General features: G+C 34.6%; 1 protein-coding gene across 5 annotated transcripts in view; it reads right to left on the minus strand.

Annotated features, from left to right (window-relative positions):
• Positions 1 to 690: 690 nt before the first annotated feature.
• Vha100-1 (V-type ATPase subunit a family protein Vha100-1) overlaps positions 691 to 21,179 on the minus strand; it is a 124,348-nt gene continuing 103,859 nt past the window's right edge. For 4 of the 5 annotated variants that reach the window (XM_072527103.1, XM_072527101.1, XM_072527102.1 and 1 more), the window contains exons 5-14: positions 20,174 to 20,300; positions 15,777 to 15,953; positions 15,331 to 15,543; positions 12,883 to 13,173; positions 12,425 to 12,771; positions 9,165 to 9,298; positions 3,863 to 4,098; positions 2,465 to 2,699; positions 1,822 to 1,993; positions 691 to 1,522 (exon numbers count right to left, since the gene is read on the minus strand). In XM_072527103.1, coding sequence (XP_072383204.1) covers positions 1,417 to 1,522; positions 1,822 to 1,993; positions 2,465 to 2,699; positions 3,863 to 4,098; positions 9,165 to 9,298; positions 12,425 to 12,771; positions 12,883 to 13,173; positions 15,331 to 15,543; positions 15,777 to 15,953; positions 20,174 to 20,300 — 2,038 coding nt within the window. In that variant the 3' untranslated portion in view covers positions 691 to 1,416. Of the gene's footprint in view, positions 1,523 to 1,821; positions 1,994 to 2,464; positions 2,700 to 3,862; positions 4,099 to 9,164; positions 9,299 to 12,424; positions 12,772 to 12,882; positions 13,174 to 15,330; positions 15,544 to 15,776; positions 15,954 to 20,173; positions 20,301 to 20,625; positions 20,668 to 21,179 lie in introns of all 5 variants that reach the window. The other variant, XM_072527100.1, reaches the window with a different exon arrangement.

The raw sequence follows: 21,179 nt of genomic DNA on the forward strand, positions 1-21,179 counted from the left end.
GTGTTGACACGGATTCCTTGATGGGTAAGGGGTCCAGGATTTATTGGGATCCCTAGGCTTCGAATCATGCCCGCTGCGCAGATGTGTTCTGTCATCGCGGACGCGTGCTGCGGGTCTGCGCATAGGCCAGAAGATCGCGTAGTGTTTAAGATCATAGTGCTCCGATAAATACAATGACAATACGATAATGTCTTCCCATGACCGCCAACCAGCGATTCCCTAACAGAATGGGCCTGGGCACTGGTGTAACCGACAAGGAAGCGGAACGGCGATTTTGCTAGCACGTTAAAAGTACTAGTACGAGTCCATCTCGTAAAATATTACATTCGAATCTTTGTGGACTGTGGGGGCTCGCCAGCCTCCCTGGTGCGGTCGTAACTATGACTCTTGTAAGGTGGCAATTTATCAGCAAAATGATTTTGCAAAGTTCAGACCAATCCCATTGTTTAGAAAAATTCCGAAATCGATCTTTATGATCATCGTTATCAAGGTAGGGAGAAAGACATTCTGATTTGGATGCGTTGATAGGAGAGATTGTTAGGAGGTTTCCAGGGAGAGGTAGTCACATTTTATTTTTGCTCTTTTATTGTTACTTAGCGGAAGGCGCATTCCATGCTGCATGGGATTTAGCAAAATATGCAAAAGAAATAAATCAAAATAAAGTCACGTTTTCAAAATAAAACAACAATCTTAAAATTGTACAGTTTATTTGAAGCATTAATAAGAACTAGTTAATAATTTATAAAAAAAAAAAAGATTAACATCTAGATGTTTGTTTACGGAAATGTAGCATACACGATAAAACTGATTTAAACCTAAAAACGAGACTTCATATACATGTTTTTAAAACATTATCCTAGATTGTTGCCACAGAACATCAGCAACCTTATTTAAATTGATTATTATTATTATTAGATTATATTTCATGACTAATGTTTATTATAAAACGGATCATGTTCCTTCTAAAATGTAATCAAATAGTGTGATTTCTTAATTCCACATTTAACTAAACAAATATTAACATTCTTCTTGGAAATTTTAAACTACAATACTTCAATCCTCATAGAATTCGAACCCATTAATAGCTCGTCAAGGCCAAAATGAGCCATTTTGAATTTTTCTAATCTTTTACTCAGTCAATCTCAGTTGTTTGAATTATAAATAAATTGAAAAACGTAAATGAACTTATATGATATGAATAACGTTCGTTAATTAAATGTCAAATGAAAAGAATTTTAAAAATCAACCATTAATACTTTTATGAAAACTCAATAACTGTTTTTTTTAATAATATGAGATATTATTTCTATTACACTTAACGTATGCTACAACACATGCTTATGTATTATATTGAGGGTATATTTTTTGATAAGTACACACCAAACATGGAAACGTGATTTATATTGTATAGTTTGTTTAAACTTCCTCCTTAGATTGGGAAGCAGAATCGAGAATGATTTCGAACGAGAACGGCTGAAAACCATAACCAGTACCTTTGTAAAACTTGCTTTGGAATTCCACCCTGTAAGAATAAGAAAATAATTAACTAAATAATTTAAATTGTGATTAAGTTGCATTCAAAAATAAGAAGAAGTGATTCGAACCACTTGGTTTATGTTGACAGAATAGTCATTAACCCGTTATTGAACCAGACAGTACTTGGGTATTTTATTATATATATATATATATATATATATATATATATATATATATATATATATATATATATATATATATATATATATATATATATATATATATATATATAAGACGTTTTTATATTATATTTTATTGTAAACAATGTTGCGCATGCGAACTTACCAATGTAAACGAAGAGTATGCAGGAATGCTGATAGTCCTTCCATGAGTACCAATATAGAGACGGTGAGAACAGCCCAGAAAGCGAATATTACATACAGAGCTACTCCTCCGGCCCACCCATCAACTTTCAGCCCTTTGCTCAAAACCATCAGCCATAACACTTCAGAAAGTTCTAAAAATTTTAAACAAATATAAAGTAAATATATATATATATATATATATATATATATATATATATATATATATATATATATATATATATATATATATATATATATATATATATATATATATATATATATTTATTATCTGTACCATTTGATCGGATGATGTGCATTTTCACTACTTTACAGGAGAGCGAAAAAACCGTTTATGGGACTTTGTGTTTAAGATTTTACCCATGAATTAGAAATTTTTAGAACATATAAAATACGTGAATTTTACCATAAGCACTTACAAACTCTAAACTTAAACTTCAACACATATAGATTTCAACATCCTGAAAGCTTGCACGTTTGTGTTTTGTAATTTGGAAACTGTAAGTTATAATTGAATGAAAGCCATGTATCTATGGTGATTATGATTATTGGACATTGATTGTGTGATATCGATAATAAAAAATCTTTAATTATTTGACACTTACGTGAATGGGCAAGAGACAAAGCCCACAATCGAAGATAGGAAGCAGTATGCGAAACAGATCCCAAAACATATTCAATGGTATGGATGGCTTGGTGAATAAAGATTTCGCTCATAGGTTCTTCTTCGTGGTCACCATGTCCGCCTCCACCTATTGCTGGTTGCTGTGAGGTGTTGTTGTGCATTGGTTGCTCGGCGTCTCCATTTTCTGTAGCTGATTGCATCTGTTGGTGAGTTACCTGTAAGAAAATGTTGAACGTTAATAACACTAGTATTTATATTAATGAATTAAAAATAAACCTATATACAGACTTGAATTTTTTAGTGTCGAAACACTTTTTATTTTGTCAAACCATAGAACATTGATTTTTGTTATTATGGTGCCATCTCCCGGCGGGCGCTAGCAATAATTACAGCAAGGTTTATCTTTGATGCTACCGCCCTCAACAACTCAATGGAGGTGCAGAAAAACCATTCACGGAGGTTTCTTAATCATCAGAATCTTCGTCTTCCTCTCGATATCTTTCCTCATTTTAGCCTAGGAGCCAGAGGGAGCTGAGTATTCACTTGTATGTCCCCTCGGTACCTTGACGTTTTTTTATATTTATTTTTTGGTGCTGCGTAGATTCGATTTTTTGAGGGTACCAAGCTGAAAACCCAATAGATAATTCGTTATTAACAATTTAATGGTTTAAATGATTATATCTCATAAACTATTAGTGATATTTAAATTTGCCAAAATGAAAATTGTTTATTTTGAAAAAATGAACAAAATGGCGTTTGGTAAGCTTTGATAGGATTTTTGGAACCGGAGTTATAACAAATTTCGTGAACAACAATTGCAAAATAAGTATTCGATGGGTTTTTTTTAAGTATAACGTAGCTTTTATACGTGCCATTAACTTTCAAAACCCTCTAATTTTAAAGTTAATTTTTTTAAATTCACAAAAGCTTTTTAAAATTACTTTATTTTTATTTCACTAAAAAGTGGCGACTAAAATTAATTTTTTTATAAGAGTTTTTAACGAAATTTCTTATAACTCAGGTTCTAACAATCGGATCAAAATTCACCAAACGCCATTTTGTTCATTTTTTTAAAAGGAACATTTTTTATGTTGGTAAAATAATTTAGGAGATGCAATCACTTAAACAATTAAATTATTAATAACAAATCTGACGGGTATTTATTTAGGCTGGTACGCTCGAAAAATCGGATCTACGCAAAAAATTCGATTCCATTCCATTCTATTCGATGTGTGTGGTCGCACGATTTGCGTTTCATTGTGTTTCTTTCGTTTTCATTTTGTTACACCTCTGTGCGATCCATTCCGCGATCCGTAGCCCGCGAAAAGAAAGCTATGCTTCAAAATAATAATAATAATAAGTGTACAAAGTTACTTACAGAATACTGTTGTGTACGTTTGCGTTCTTGCATGATGACTATTGGTTTTGCCAACAACATCCATGGTATACAAATCATAGCACAGGCAAATAAGAACTTCTGGAAACCTGACTGTCCTGAATACATGTTGTAAGTTTGACATCGCTTCTCGAAGGGAGTCTCTTTTTGAAGAATCATGTTAATAAACGTAATCAGAACGTTTGGAGCACATCGAGTACCCAATTGGAAGGCTTCGTCTGAAAAATAAAGCATTTATATCTATTATTAAAATTCAGTTGTAATTTCACTTTTCATTGCTTTAAAATTTACACTTCCCCCACTGTTCTCCGAGAGGCTCGCTCAATAACCCTTTACGTTTAACACCTTCAGCGCCACGCTAGTTCACAAAATTTTCATTCTGCGGCAAAATGTTTTTTTGGATGAATAGAGTTTTTTATGTTATTTTAGGGTGACTGAAGCAATTTTTTTATTTATTTGCAGTTTATTTTTGTATTATTCAAGTATGTATCATTTTCGATATACTGGCCTAGCATAAAGTGTTTCGAAGATTTTCGCATAAGGGCCATTTGTATCAAAAAAGATACGCACAACTTGGTTTTAATTTATTTTTATTTCTTTTCAGATTCTGACTGACCAACTTCTTTGCTTAGAACATTAACCATTCTACAAACACCAGTGTTCGCCTGTAAAGATAAACAATTCGATAAAAACAATAGTGCTGGAAAGTAAAAAACAATTCTATGAACAAAACAGTGTTATTGTGTGTGTGTATAAAGTACTATAGTTGTGCTTTTACTGATTTAGTAGACTTTGATTAAGATGTATTTCTCAAGTGATGACTTTGACAATGATCCAGACTTTGAACCGGGTTTAGATTCAAGCTGATAGCAACACCGATGACATTGATCAATGGAATCAGCCGTCAAGATACAAAATGTCTTGGCATATGCCTACTCACGATGATCCTCCGGCTATTGAAGTTGCAGTACCTTGGTCCGGTATGAAAGAAATTTATGCAGAAATTCTAGCAGATGCCGATCCCATAGATTACTTTGAATTATTTGTGACTCCTGACATTATAACGAAGATACTGGAACAGACCAACTTGTATGCAACGCAATATCTTTTGTCCACAGATATTTCTGATCAATCACGCCTACATGGGTGGCAACCAGTAACTGTCGAGGAAATACGTTCCTTCTTAGCACTTATTGGTTGGATGGGTTTGATGAAGCTGCCTTCTATACGAGATTATTGGATAAGCCATATTGAATTATACAATATACCTTTTGGCCAGATGGCCAGAAATCTCTTTGAAATTATTCTCAAATTTCTACACTTTGCTGATAATGAATCTTCAAACAAAGAAGATAGATTGTATAAAGTTCGCGAAGTTATCGATATGTTTATCAGAAACTATCAGAAGGTTTTTACCTCGGGAGAGAAAATTTGTGTTGATGAGAGTCTAGTTGCTTGGAGAGGCAGGTTGTTCTTCCGGCAGTATATCCCAAACAAGGCCGTATGGCATAAAAATATTTAAACTTTGTACTGAAAAAGGTTATACATATAACCTTCCGGTTTATTGCGGCAAATCGAAAAACTGAATCCGAAGTGCCAGAAAATACAGTTATGGTTTTAGCCAAAGATCTCTTGGGCGATGGTAGAACATTATATACTGACAGTTATTATACCAGTATACCTCTGGCTTATCGACTGAGGAAGAACAACACCCATTTGGTGGGGACGATTAGAGCAAATAGGAAATATATGCCACAAGACGTGATGTGTGCCAAACTAAGACGAGGAGATTTCTCAGCCAAACAAATAAATTACGGGATCGTTGTTGGCGTGATAAGAGGAATGTTCGAATGTTGTCAACAAAGGCCTCGACATTGAAAACGCTCCCTAATGAAAGTCATCATCATCATCATTGGCTTTTACAACTCTTCGTGAGTTTTTGCCGCGTTTACTATTGCCTTCCATTGATTCCGATCCTGTGCTATTATTTCCCATGGCCTACTTCCATCTTCTCCAGGTCTTCCCTGACTGCGTCTTTCCACCTTTTTCTAGGCCTTCCTGTCGATCTTCTACCATCTGGTCTTTCCCAAAACACATTGCTAATCAGTCTGTCGTCATCACTCCGTACCACGTGGCCTGCCCATCTTAATCTATTGGCTTTTATGTATCTTACGATGTTTCCTTTACCGAAGAGAGTCTCTATTTCATTGTTGTATCTGCTCCTCCATTCATTTGTCACGCTGTCCCTGCAAGGACCATATATAATTCGCAGGATTTTGCGTTCCCATACTAATAGCTTATTGATTTCTTTCTTTCTCAATGTCCATGTTTCACTTTCATATGTCACTGCTGGTCGTATTATGGTTTTGTACATTTGGATTTTGGCACGCCTTGAGAGAAGCTTTGACCTCATTAGATGTTGAACGGCAAAGAATGATTTATTCCCCGCCAGTATTCGTATTTCAACCTCCCGTTCTCCTGTGTTTTCACTGGTAATTGTTGCTCCTAGGTATTGGAATTCTTTGACCACCTCAAAATTATGATCGTTTATGGTAATGTTTTGTCTTATTCGCTGTCGTTCCTTTTTTGATACGACCATGTATTTAGTTTTTTCTTCGTTTATTTTCAGGCCTACGCTTAGTGTTGCTTCTTTAAAGTTCGATACTATATCCTTAACTTCCAGTGTTGTCTGTGCTACTGCATCTACATCATCTGCAAATGCGAGAATAATCTTTGCTCCTCTGGCAGTTATGTCTGGTTTGACTCTGGTATAGATTTTTCGCATTGCATATTCCAATGCTAGGTTAAATAGTAATGGGGACAGCAGGTCTCCCTGTCTGAGTCCGGTGCTTATGCCGAAAGCCTTAAAAGTTTTGCCTCCTATTCTAATTTGTGCAAAGGAATTGTTGACACACATTCGCGCAATCATGGTCAGCTTCTTTGGTACGCCTAACTCCATCATTGCACTCCACAGTTTTAAGCGATCTATGGAATCATATGCCTTCTTTGAAATGAAAGTCGAAGGGGACGAACTATTTAGAAACCAATATATATTTTTAACTATAACAATGGTAAGTCTTCCATTAATGTTAGTGATCAAATGGCTGCGTATTCCTCTGCATTACGGCGGTGCACGAAATGGTACAGAAAACTTATGTTCGAAATTATTTGGGGGACGAGTTTGGCCAATGCTCATTTCCTGTATAATGAGAACACTATTCGTAAGAAGCTCACTATAAGGGTACAGAAAACTTATGTTCGAAATTATTTGGGGGACGAGTTTGGTCAACGCTTATTTCCTGTATAATGAGAACACTATCCGTAAGAAGCTCACTATAACGGAATTACGTGTACAGGTTATAACTTCAATGCTTGTAAAATATTCTCCATAAAACGTCACTATTGTTGGCCCATCTGGAACCATAAAACAAGAAGTGCATCATCTAGTAACAAATGTCCAAGATGGCAAGAAAATCAGAGGGCGTCGTTCCGAGTGTTACAAGAAATACGGAAGGATAAGAGTAACAAATACTAAGGGAAAAAGTGTAAGAGCATCTCAAGTAACCACCAAATGTTCTGTGTGTGACATTATTTGTAAAAAATAATGCAAAGCACTAAATATCATATCAATTTTTTCTAGTTTAATACATATATCTTTATTTTTACTTAAAGAATTCGTATATTTTTGTTACTTATTTCAGAATAAATATAATTTTTATAACACATTCGAGTATATAAATAAAAACAATAATAATATCTAAATATTAACTGATTACCTATCTACAAGTGAAGAAGACATAGAAGATCTACAGATTGATGACAACGTAACAATCAAAGGAAAGGATAAATTCAAATACTTGGGGTTTATAATCACGAAAAAGGCTACAACAGAGGAAGAAATTACACAAAGATTAGGACAAACAAAAACAGCAATCCGACAACTTAACTCAGTATGGTGGGATATACACTTAAATATGAAGAAAAAAACACAGATTTATAAAACATTAGTGCGAAGTATTATGACATATGGGGCTGAAAATTGGATCATAAACAAGAAAAACAGCAGTAAGATAGTAGCAACAGAGATGGAATGCCTGCGAAGATGCTGCAGAGTAACAAGAATGGATAGGACAAGTAATGACGAAATAAAGCAAAGAACATCAATAGAAACAGACATACTAACATATATAGAACAAAAAAGACTAAAGTGGTATGGACATGTAAGAAGAACTAGCGACAGCAGATGGATGAAGAGAATAACCGAATGGAGCCCCATAGGAAGGAGGAAAAGAGGACGACCCCAAAAATCCTGGAAGAACGAAGTAGACGACGCCATGAGTAAGAGAGGCCTAAACGATGGAGAATGGGACAACAGAGAAAGATGGAAACGGTTGAGCGAGGGAAGGCAGTGAATACTGTAGAATCCCTAAATATATATATATATATATATATATATATATATATATATATATATATATATATATATATATATATATATATATATAATTTCTATTTACATACAACCTATCTTTTCATGTCTAAAGCCAAACCCAGTTATACCAGGAAATTGGCTCAGGCCATAACATTATTCTTTACATATAAAAACTTGAGAAAGTGTGTCCTTTTAGGAGACACAACAGATCGAACACAACGAGCCATGTGTATCTTTTTCGGTACACATTTTAACTTTCCATTATTGTCTTACAGATTTGGTGTTTAGTTTTCCTTATAATTAATTTTTAACTTTAATAATTTACTTCGTATATTTTTGTAAATTATATTTATTATATTGTATTGCTAATTTTTTTTAGAATTATTAATTTTTTGTAACTTTCTGGCAAAGCAAGACATTTAACTTTAAGCTGTCGGTTAACACAAGATTTCCTGTTGTATTTTTATTTATTAGGCTTTTTCATGTTCCGCCTTTTTGGCGCGATTTTCTAATTAGCTACTACCACTGTAGCTAACATCAATGCTGCTACCATTACAGTTAACATCAATGCTGCTACCATTACAGCCAATATCAATGATGCTGCTACTAAGCCCACATTTATCTCCATGTGAAGCTACAACCAGCTCTCTTCCAGAAGTGAGAGTACACACCTTAGAAAGAGCTATCGAAGCTGTAACAATAAAATTAGCATCTTAAGTGTCATTTTATTGTTAAACAATTGGCACCCAATGATCTAAGTAGTTGATTTTTGTTACACACTGACGTCCAAGGCTTTATTCTTACATATTGTTACAACCAATTGATTTTTAGAGTATGATATTTAAAACTTACCAGTATCAACTTCGTTAGCGTAATAAAGGAACCATTTAATGAACATCAGGATAACCATGTAGAAGAACAAGAAAACGAGGAAGATCACTTGGGGGATAAATTCTGCTAGTGTGCTGAGCTTGTCCTTAAAATACCTGCGAAGTTAAAAATTTACTATTTTAGCAATTAAGACATTTCAATTAATATGTATATATTAGTATGCTATTAATTCTCAAACTTGTCTATGTATATACTTAGAGTAGTCTTTGCATCAATAATAATGTTACGATTTATCCCACAGAAAAGTCCCTTGACAAAAAACAAGTATTAAAATTCTTGAATATTAGAAAGTAAATACAATGTCTATTGAATTTAATAAAGAAATGGATACGTCTGGACCCCTGCATGGTCTTTAAAAATGGAAAAGCTAAAGGAAAAGCGTAGACAAGGAGAGAAAGAGGAAAACGAGAATCGTAGGGAGGTAACGGAGAGGAGTAGACAAGAAGATGACAAGTAGAAAAGTAGAGGTAGAACTCATGAATAGTTTATCTCAAATTGACGAAAATTTTCAGTTAGAGGTAAGTCAAATTATCAGTAGAATAGATAAATTAGAAGAACAACAGAACGATATGAAAACCGATTTAGAAAACAAAATGAAAAAACAAAACGATTTAAAATTTAATTTAGAAAGGAAAATGAATACCCAAGCTTTATTATCTAATGTGGAATCAGTAACTAATGTCGAATCTGAACAAACATCTTCATCATTTTCCATAGTTGAAACAGGTACAACAAGAACTAGCAAAATTTTAAAACCACCTCGTTTTAAATTCGAAGCTACAGCTAGAGCAACTGGCTGGACTGAGAAAGAAATGATGGCTTCCTTGGTAGTGTCGCTTCGGGGACAGGAAGCAACCGTCTTGCTATTTCTTCCCCAGTATGCAACCAGTTATACCTCTCGCGTTCAAGCTTTAGAGACAAGATATGGCCAACAGCAACTAAAGCAGGTTTTCCAAAGTCAGCTGATAGTTCGATATCAAAAGGATAAGAAAAGACGCCAAGAATTCGACGCTTATATTAAAAGATTATTGTATTTGGCGTACTCTTATGCACCTAAAGATTTTGTGGAACAAATTGGTAAACAGGCACTCATAGATGGACTACAGGATGTTGAAATACAACAAGCTCTCCGATTAAAATACCACAAAACGCTAGATGAAATATTAAACTCAACCCAGGTGTAAAAAGCAGCTAACAGCATTTCCAGATCTAGCCCAAAATTAAAAGAAATAAGATTTCGAGAAAATGAAGAAGTCCCAACAACAGATAACCAACAACCTACTTTATCACAGATGTTTAGCATATTACAGAATCTTCAACAAAAATCTCAAAATCAAAACATAAGATGTTTTAATTGGGGAAGAAAAGGGCGTTTGCAAAATAATTGCAGAAGCCGATCCCAGGCAAGGACAGATCGCCTAGATCGACATCTAGAAGCCGTCACATAGTCCTATTAGAAATAGGAGATATATGTCTCAAAGAAATCTATTTCCCACAAGTGACCATAGAAGTAAAAAAGAAACTCTGGAATCTGAAGTTGCATAGTTGCAGGAGCAACTAGCGATGAATAAAAATGAACTAAAAAGTTAAGAGAACAGGGCCAATTTTGCAGAATGAACAATTACAAGAATTCCAAGATGCTTTGAACAAATTACAGGTTCAAAGTCAGTGTCAGCTTAAAGAAAAAAGAGAATGTAACCGAAGAAGTAAGTCTCCGGAGGACTACAGTTAATCAAGAAGAAGATAATCAGACTTCTCTGAAAAACCTTAAAAAGAGTAAAAAAAATGACAAAAGTCATATGAGAATGGTTTAAAAATGGCGTAAGACCTATTTGGAAGGAAATAGCCAAATAAAGTGGAACTATAAAAGCGTACTGGGCTCAATAGGAATCCAATCTACTACTGCCAAAATCACACATTAAAAGTGTTTTGCCAGAACTTCATAGCAGCCTTTTTGGTGGATATTTTGGAGTCAAAAGAACACTGGTCAGAGTTCGAGACATATTTTACTGGATAATTTGTCGCCGAGATGTAGAAGATTGGTGTAAGAAATGTGATTTATGTAAAGGTAGAAAAGGCCCTAGAACAAGAAGTTGTGACAAAATGACACAATATCTTTCCGGAAAGCCTTTTGAACGACTTGCAGTGGATATTCTAGGTCCACTAGACCTAGATTCGTAAGATTGGTCCCACATAGAAAAAGTCCATTGACGAAAATTCCTGAAATGTTTAGTTCAGTGGTATTTTGAAGTTTATAGTTGTCGTTCAGTTAAAGTTGTATTAAGTATTGTAATATTGTTGGTTTTGAATAAAGTTATTTGAAAGAAGTGTAACAATACAATGCCTAATCAGTCAGCAAAACACCAGCATGTTATAGTGATTTCAAGATGCTATCATCAGACATGAGCAGGTATGTAAAAACTCTAGATGCAAAACCCAATTATTGCAAATGACTATTGTCATTTGAGGTAGCGACAATCATGTGCCAAATGAAACTTCCAGAAAAGTTTTCTGTATTTTATATTTAGATATATGTAGGACAGCATATACACCGTAAATACAACGCTTTTGTCAGTGTATGTGTTGGGTTTTGACTCACATTTTGGTTAATTATTAGGGATATTATTTGTTCCATACTCCCCTTCTTAATTTTTTTCTGTTATATTGCGAAGAACGAAATTGCACGTGCTTGCAATTTTAATATTCATATTTTTGAGTACAATTGAAGCAAATTAAGGATTCTGTGAGGACTATATAGTGCACTGATATAGAATGGTGCTAGTTAGACATCAACCTGATGGAAACCAACACGAGTAGTAATTTAATAGAGGATATCAGCAGTAAGGTAACTTATCCATTTCATATATATCCACTTCCAATAATTTTCAGCCCTCTCTATCTATCTACACTGTGTGTTCGAAATATTTAGTCTCTGGGAATGAATCTGTAGATATCTGCCCACTTCAGAAAACTTTTCTGAAAGATCAATTTTGCACACGTTTAAAGGGTACCTCAAATGACAGAGCCACCAGCACACACATCTACTACATTTTCTAGAATATCCATTTTTTACATGAACTATGGTTTATATTTAAACATTTTGCAATAAAGAGCAGATGTTAAATAGATTTTCATCAACCGTGTTTATTTTATAAAAAGAAATTAACCAAAATGATCATAAATCTATAAGTACTGTTAGCATAAAAGTGACATTTACTTACATGTTGTTTAAAAGACTCATTACGACACCGAACAACATGTGTAGGATTCCCAAAATAATGGAAATCTTCATTTTAAACGAATTCTGGAAAATAATTTTGTTCTTGGCCAACTGCCAAACGGGATCCATTCCGATTGGATAAGGTGTTCCTGCATAGTTCTCTGTAGTTTTAGGGTCTAGAACGTATAGACCCGGTTCAAAATATTTCGATATATTTCGAATTTCCCAACTGGTTCCAAATAAGTTCAATGATTTTGCGAAACAATCGTTGTAGATGAAACCCGTATACATCGAGAAGCAACCCATAAGAAGAATTATATAACGACCGCCGAAGAAGATGTTCCATATCTGTAAAAAAAGAAATGATGTAATAAATGGGATCACACATAGGACACTTATATGCAATTCGAAAATACAATATTGGAAATAATCAACAATTTTAAGAGTTATCATGCTTACCTCATTATCTGACTTTTTCGCAGCCAGAGGTTTTTCTTTGAATACCATCCATGCACCAAAGACGGCCATTAGAAGACCGTGACCCAAATCACCAAACATCACAGCAAACAAAAATGGGAAAGTGATAATTGTGTACGGCGTTGGGTTCATTTCTCTATACGAAGCGATACCGTAAGCGTCTATTAGAGTTTGGAAACCATTTGTGAATTTGTTCGTATGATTATATGTTGGCGGGTCTTCGGCGGTGTCCATTCGATTTAAAATAGGAGGCACTGAACTGCCACTTCGTTCCTAAAAAAGTAATAATAGCATATAATATATATATATATATATATATATATATATATATATATATATATATATATAAACATGTGGTGTAAATGGTTGCAGCTTATTACGGTGGCATAATTAGTACGAACAAAATTTGTATTTTTAAATAAATATATCTTTTAGAAATCGTAATCTGAAATCATATTTAATATTTAAAAGTAATCATTGTGATTATTTGATTTTTATATTTGTTTTCATGTATTATGGGTTGCATACTAAATAACGACATTTTCATTTCATTTTTATTTTGAATCAATAAGTATTTAAAAACCAGAAATTAATGGTATTAAAATGGTTGTAACAAAATGTATTGCTTAAAATAGCTTTAAATTGAACATAGAAGGAAAATAAATCTCCCTTCAAGAAGAATTCACAATATTAACAGATTACATTCAATTAGCGGTTTGGAAAATTACAGCAATGATAAAAAATAAAACAAAGTGATAGCTTCCCAAAATGGATACTTAATTTGAGAAAGAGAGAAGTAAAGAAAAACATGTCAACAAAACACTAGATTGAATAAGGCTAATAAAAATTTAAAAAACATTTAATACCTACCTATTAAAGCTATTATAAAGCTGAAAGAGTAAGAGGACTGTTGGAAAAAATGAGTATCGAAATATACACACACCAGCCGAATTTTTATAGACAGTTCAAATAAATTTAATAAAACGTGTCAATATAAGAGGATAGATTGATATTAAACTAGCCTTTGATAGATGGCGCTACTTGATACCGAATTGGTTTCGGTGTTGACATTTGCCATCCATGACATGACGTCTTTCAAAATTTTAAGTTTTAAAAACGATTATAACAGCCGCCAGAAGCAAGCAAATTTTGTGTTTTCGGAGAAATGGAAAAAGTCGAGTATTGTTCGGTGATTAAGTTCCACCACAAAAAGGGTAAAACGAATGTGCAAATCAAAGCCGACCTGGACGACGTTTATGGTGAGGTTGCACCTTCGTTAGCAACAGTAAAATTTTGAAAAGATGAGCGTCCCGGGAGGCCAAATGAAGTCACCACGCCGGAAATGATCAACAAAGTCCATGACATGATTATGGCAGATCGTCGAATTAAGCTCCATGAGTTAATAAAGGTCCTAAACATTTCCTGAACGCGTACACATCATTCACCATCATTTGGACATGAAAAAGCTATCCACACGATGGGTGACGCGTTTGCTGACGATCGATCAAATGCAAAAACGTGTGACCACTTCGGAGACGCTTTTGGCGATGATACGGCGCGATCCGAAGGATTTTTTCCGTCGATTTGTCACCGTTGATGAAACCTGGGTGCATTATTACACACCGGAAACCAAAGAACAGTCGAAACAGTGGCGCAAACGCGTCGAAGACCACCGAAGAAGGCAAAGAGTGCACATTCGGCTGGCAAAGTGATGGCGACTGTTTTCTGGAATGCGAAGGGCATCATCCACATCGACTACTTGGAAAAACAATCAATGGTGAGTACTACGCAGCCTTATTGGATCGATTCGATGCCGAATTGCATTAAAAACGCCCCGGTTTGGAACGCAAAAGTGTTCTTTCACCAAGACAATGCACCGGCTCACCGATCGGCCGTCGCCATGGCAAAATTACACGAATTGAGCTATGAATTGGTTGAACATCCACCGTATTCCCCAGGTCTTGCCGCCAGCGATTTTTTCCTGCTTTCAAACCTAAAAAAATGGTTCGGATGACGCCGTTTCGCAACAAATGATGAAGTCGTCGCTGAAACTTCGCCTATTTTGAAGAGCTCGAGCAAAAGTACTATTCGGATGGGATAAAAAAATTGGAACATCGTCTTACTAAGTGTATCGAGCTAAAAGGGGACTATGTTGAGAAATAATTCGATTTAATTCCAAAAAACTTGTTTTTTTCTATCAAAGGCTAGTTTTATATCAATCCACCCTCGTAAGTGTGGCATAAAAGGAAATGCAGTTTGCACATTATTTCTTGACGGATTTCTCACCATAGAGCCATTTTGCAGGACAGTAACAATGATAAGAACCAAATACAAACATTGTTGACATATGCGCCACAGGTAATTAAACAAACAAAAAAACCAAATACATTTTTACTTTTCAATTCTATCTTTTAGTGATAAGATACTTACAGTTCCACGCCTTAACGCCAGTTGGATATTCTCCAAATCGAGTACTGGCACCCAACATTCTGCAATCAAACATTTTTGAGTAACATCCAAATTAAATAAGTTCAATGTGTGGTAAATGGCCTTTATTTTCCTGACTTTAACGAACCAATTTTTAATATTCTTAGCAGCTGCTACAAGAACTCTGTGACGATGGTCTTGAGTTTGACCTAAAACCTGCAATAAAAAAAACATATAATAATTTTATAATTGTCACGATACTGTGCAACGTTTATTCAGCCATCCACAGCTTCAACGTATATAGGAATAAAATAGTTTCAATATTTGTTATAAATGACAGACGTTTAATATTTATATAGTTAATGTAGTTATTTAATTTAATAATTTAGTTAAACAAATTTTTGTTTGTCAGAACAATAAATTTTATAGATATGCAAAACCATACTCACAGTATTGAGATCTTCAATTCTTGTCATGACACCCATAGCCATCTCTCTGCGATCGGCAGGAGCTTCTGGGCAAGGGTAGAGTGTAGCTCTGAATCCTTCGCAGATTTTCTTTACTCTCGTCTTTAACTGATCTCCTTGGAAGAAAATTATGAATACCGATTTGTAAACTTGATCTCCCTAAAAATATATTATATTAGCTACGGACTTAAATTCAACTGTAGCTGCAGGTATATATTAAATCTAATATAGCTCTAATTAATAAACACTTGCACAAAGATATAATACGATCTTATATAAAATATTCTTGGTATGCATAACGTACATTTTTTATTGTAACTTCGTTACAATAAAAACCACACAATACACCAGTACAATAAAAATTACAATACACCAGTTCAAAGTCCGGAGTCTCATCATAAAAGAGATGAGAAAGGATAATAGACGACTAACACAGCTCTAAAAAGCTAGGGTTCATCTGGCCGGGATGATAGTATCCTATAAGGAATATACGAGTAGATCAAAAATTGTCAACAGCTGAAGACATAATTTTGAAGGGCGGAAGAACCAATCAGAATAGGTGAATCTCATAAATGGTGGTAGACAATTAATCTAGAGGACGGAAAGTTTGATCAAAAATTCCATTGACACACCAGGGTGGATTTTGGGGCACTGTACTTGTACTTCATCTTTTATAAAAATAGTTAGCCACAAAATACAGTCTCGAAACACATACGGAAAACGTGAAAACAAATCAGACGACAAAAATGTATTATCTACTGTAGAAGTAGAAATGCTCTTGCTGAAACTTGGAATAAAACGTACAGAAATTATAAATATGCACAAAAATAAGGTATAGACATTGGAGAATACGCAGTCAATTGTAGTGGGATATCAAAAAAAAAAAAATCACAGAAGGAACTAGCGAGACAGATAGTGACATCTTCATTAATGAAGGTTGATTGTAACCATTACAAATTGTGTTTAACCCGGTTCAGTCCCGAATGTTTTTAGCCAGGATATTTGTCGTCTACCAGAACCCATTTTTCCTTCGATTTTACCCTTCTTAATCAGCTGCAACAACTCGTACTTATAATTTCTAAGTACGCGCCCCAAATATGCTGTCTTTCTCCTATAATGGTGGTCACAAATTCTCTATCTCATCCCATTCTGTGCAACACCATTTCGGTCCATGGTATTTTCAAAATTCTCCTAAAAAGCCGCATCTCGAAAGCTTTCAGCATTCTCATTAAGTCAACATTACCAGTCCAAGCTTCGGCACCATAAAGAAGAATAGAGTGGATAAAACATTTTACCATCTGATATCGGATTTGCAGATTGAGCCGTTGGTTACTCAGGAGACTATCATTTATAATAATACATGCCTCCACAAATGATCAAACGACTCCGGTAAGCAGACTTGTTTGAAGAAATTAGGAGGGTGAAATACAATAAAACAGAGAATACCTACATATTACTGAGAGTCTTTATTGACCGAAATGACTCGAATTAATAGGAGCCAAATGCTAACGTACAAAAGAGAATGATAGAATGATATAAGGAGAGAGGATAATAAAAGGACAAATATAAATAAACTAATGGCAATCTAAATAAGACACACATCAAGAAACTACTGGACATGAGAACGTTGTATTATTGTCCACGACATTGGATTTTTTACGTATATTCGAGACTATAAAACATTTATGAACAATTGTTTAATGCGTGAGTTCGGTTTTTGGTGAAGATTCCGACAAATTCCAAGCAAAAAAGTCTAGTCTAAACCAAAGAAAGTATTGCGTTGTCAGAAGATAACATCTAGGCATGGTAAATATTTGTATGGTCAAAAATTCATACTACGAACCGATTATACAGCTCTGAAGTGGCTTCGATAATTCCAAAATTCAGAAGGTCAAGTGGCAAGAGCGAGTATAAGAATATGACTGTGACATCCGGCACAGTCAGGCAAAAATCCGTTTAAGTGCTGACATTCTTTCAAGAGCCCCATGTAGCACGAATTGTAGCCACAAGTTAAATAATCAGCAGCCCAGACGAACTGCTACACAGGAAGACTGACTTTGAATGAAGAACTTATTAGGAGCATGCCTGACACACAGATGTAGCTGTTTAAGATTCTTCTAAATACCTGGGATCACATTTAGACAAAAGACTGGGTTCTTCCTGACTGGCTTTATAACTTGAGGTGAGTCATCGCCGCATCCACTATAGCCCTCCATCTTTTACGATCTTGCGCTTCCATTTCCCATTGTTCTACCCCACTCCTAAATAAATCAACTTCGACATCATCCTTTCATCTTTTTCTGGGATGGTCTCTCAAAAAACACTGTCTTTAGGACTCTGTCTTCCTCTGTTTTACCACATGACCTGCCCATCTTATCCGGTTAGCTTTTATATGTCTCCTCCTCGAGTTGTGAAAACCCCTCTCTCACGTCTCTTGTAGAATAAGCGACTTCTAAGGCTCAATTGAATAGCAACGGTGATAAGAGGTCTCCTTGTCGAAGCCCTGATGTTATGATAAATGGCATCGATGTTCTGTTTACTATCTTTACCTGTGCATATGAGTCCGTCACGCACATTTGAGTTAGCTCCATAATTTTATTGGTATTCCCATTTCTAGCATTGCTAGCCATAGTCTACTTCTTTTTATCGAATCATATGCTTGTTGGAAATCTAAGAAAATTTGGTGTACATTTCGGTTGAATTCCCAGTTTTTTTCTCATATTTGTCGGATCGTAAATATTTGATCTATTGTTGGCCTTCAAGCAAGAAAGATAGCAAGATAATTGATAAAACTTTATACGCTGTGTTAATAAGCGATATGCCTCTATACTTTCGAAATTGTTCTTTATCTCCCTCCTTATGGGTATTATAACGCTTCCATTCCATTTCCTAGGTATTTTCTGTTGTTGCAATATTCTCAGAATAATGTCAAACAAATTTTGATGTAAATATTTCCTCCATCTTTTATCAATTCTCAAAACGGTTCTCAAAAGAGACTGGGTTGGAAAAACCGTATAAAAAAGAAGAGAGAAAAACTAAATCCCAAAATTAGAAAATTCTGTTAGATGATAGGAAAAAAAATTTAAACTATCCATCGATAACAGGATTAAAGTAATCAAGGGTTCTCAGAACAGTTATGATGCTCAATCGTACGTAGGAAACAGTTTCATCCATACAGACCTGAAGTGTGAAAGCAGAGCATAGTGCGGTTTAATGAACACACTAAAGCTATGGTTTGTTAGAACAGTGAGCGACGCATAACTCACAGTCAGTCGAACGCCGCGCACGTTCGTCAAAATCGAAGGAATGCTTCTCTATGATAACGGTTTGCTAGGTTCTGCTTAGTTGCGCGGGCTGCAGTGCGATAGCAGTGTACGTCGACGGTGTGCGCTAGAATCAATTGCGATTTGATTTGGACGCAAACGTTCAGCTGAGCTTACAGCGTACACGTCTATATCGAAATTATAATTTTTATATAGTTATTATTATTGTTATAATTAAGTGATGTCTTCTGTTGTAGGGTTTTTTAGTAATATCATTACTTATAAATTGTAAGACAGTTCCAAATAAATCTCTGGAGAGACTAAAATATTCTCGAAATTTTTCCTCATTTTGAAACGATATTCTTTCGACTGTTAATTTAAAAGCACCTTCTGTATTACGACATTAAAAAATTTCGTTTACATTTTTATTTCTTTTATTTAGATTTGACATTATCAACTCTTCTTCTTCTTCCTCTTCCTGGAGTAATAAAATTATTGCGTTAAGTTTGCGAAAATTCAGTTTTCTAAACGTATAACCTAGAAGACAAACGTGAAACTAATTTCTAAACTTGTTTTAAGCGCGAGATCTAACAAACCGACTCACCCAAAACTGCAGTGAGTCGCGTACAACAGATTCTGCTTTACGTGTATGCCGTGCGCTGCGCACTATTCGAACAAACCGTAGCTTAAAAGCGATATTATTACTGTAACTAGGCTAGACTCTATAGAAACAGTAAAGAATGAAATTATAGCTCAAATGACCCCTTTTTAATAATTTTATAAAATAACTGAACACTGATCTATCTGCTCAGATTGTAGTAACCAGAATATCTTGTGTGAAGGATTTTATTTATTTAGTATATTGTTACGCCAGCTCCTTGCCTATCGAACATCAGTCCGGCGTTCGATGATCTGCAAAGCACAAATCTAGCTAGACGTTCGTAGAATAATTCGAACATTCGAGGCGAGACGTAGGACATCGATAAATTTCCAGGCATTGAAGGGGACCATATAAATACAGATAAATTAAATTATAGGAGTTAGTCTAATATATAAATTTGTAGCGTTACAAATAACATTACAATGTTGTTGTGTAAATCAATATCGAATACTTACACTTGTTGGATCTTCTAGGGGAGTCTCGATCTCAGCTTGTCTCAAGAAGACGTTCCCTCTGCACGCTCTCCACAGCATTCTTTCGAACGCCGGGATCCTTTCTCTCAAAATAACTCCAGCGACGAAGCTATATACATAAAATAAAATTGAATATCTGTCTTTATATAAATGAAAAACTTAACAACAAAGAATGCAAGCTGTACAAATATACAAATATAATATCGATATAAAAATGTTCCTATTTCCGAATTTAGATTAAAATCTGTAGTTCTCTCAGCACATGACGGCAATTTAATTATAAACATTAAAGGTACACAAAAATTTAGCGGTAGGTAAGGAAATAAGATGCGACAGTACAATTTGGCAGCATTAAAAACATAAACTTAAAAGTACTTTTGCTAATATAAAAAAAGTATTACACTAGCTAAAATAAAAAAAAAAATAATACTGACCATGGGAAGTATTCCTCCGAGTCATACTGTTTTTCCGGGAAACTATTAAAAGTATGTATGTTATAGAGTTTATTACATCAAGGATATCATTTTGTGCTAATGTTTATGAATGTATGAGTGCAGAGAATATGTGCAAGATGAAAAACAAAGCTATTTTTGGCTAGCGGTATAATGAATTGTAATAATATGTTCAACAAATATCCTACAATGGCAAGTTATTGGTAGCTGCTGTATGTATCTTCAAAGTATTTTATTTAGCTTTAAGTGTTAACATTTTAGATAAACTTGTTTGTAATAATTATTCATCATCAAAAGTCATATCAATTATAACAGAAAATGAAATTACCACCACAGGATATGAAACCGAAATTATACAAGGAAATTTATTAAATGTCTTTTCTCCAAGACCATTAGTCAATATAATAATTCTGAAAGCAATTTTAAAAAATACAAATAAAAATTTGGGAGTAGAATATTATTCTAAAACTCTTGGTTCTTATGTGTTTTTCAGCCTATAATAAGTGACATTGAATATACTATAGTTTGATATTCCA

The sequence above is a fragment of the Diabrotica undecimpunctata genome, chromosome 3 (assembly GCF_040954645.1).
Source record: "Diabrotica undecimpunctata isolate CICGRU chromosome 3, icDiaUnde3, whole genome shotgun sequence".
NCBI classification, from domain to species: Eukaryota; Metazoa; Arthropoda; class Insecta; order Coleoptera; family Chrysomelidae; genus Diabrotica; species Diabrotica undecimpunctata.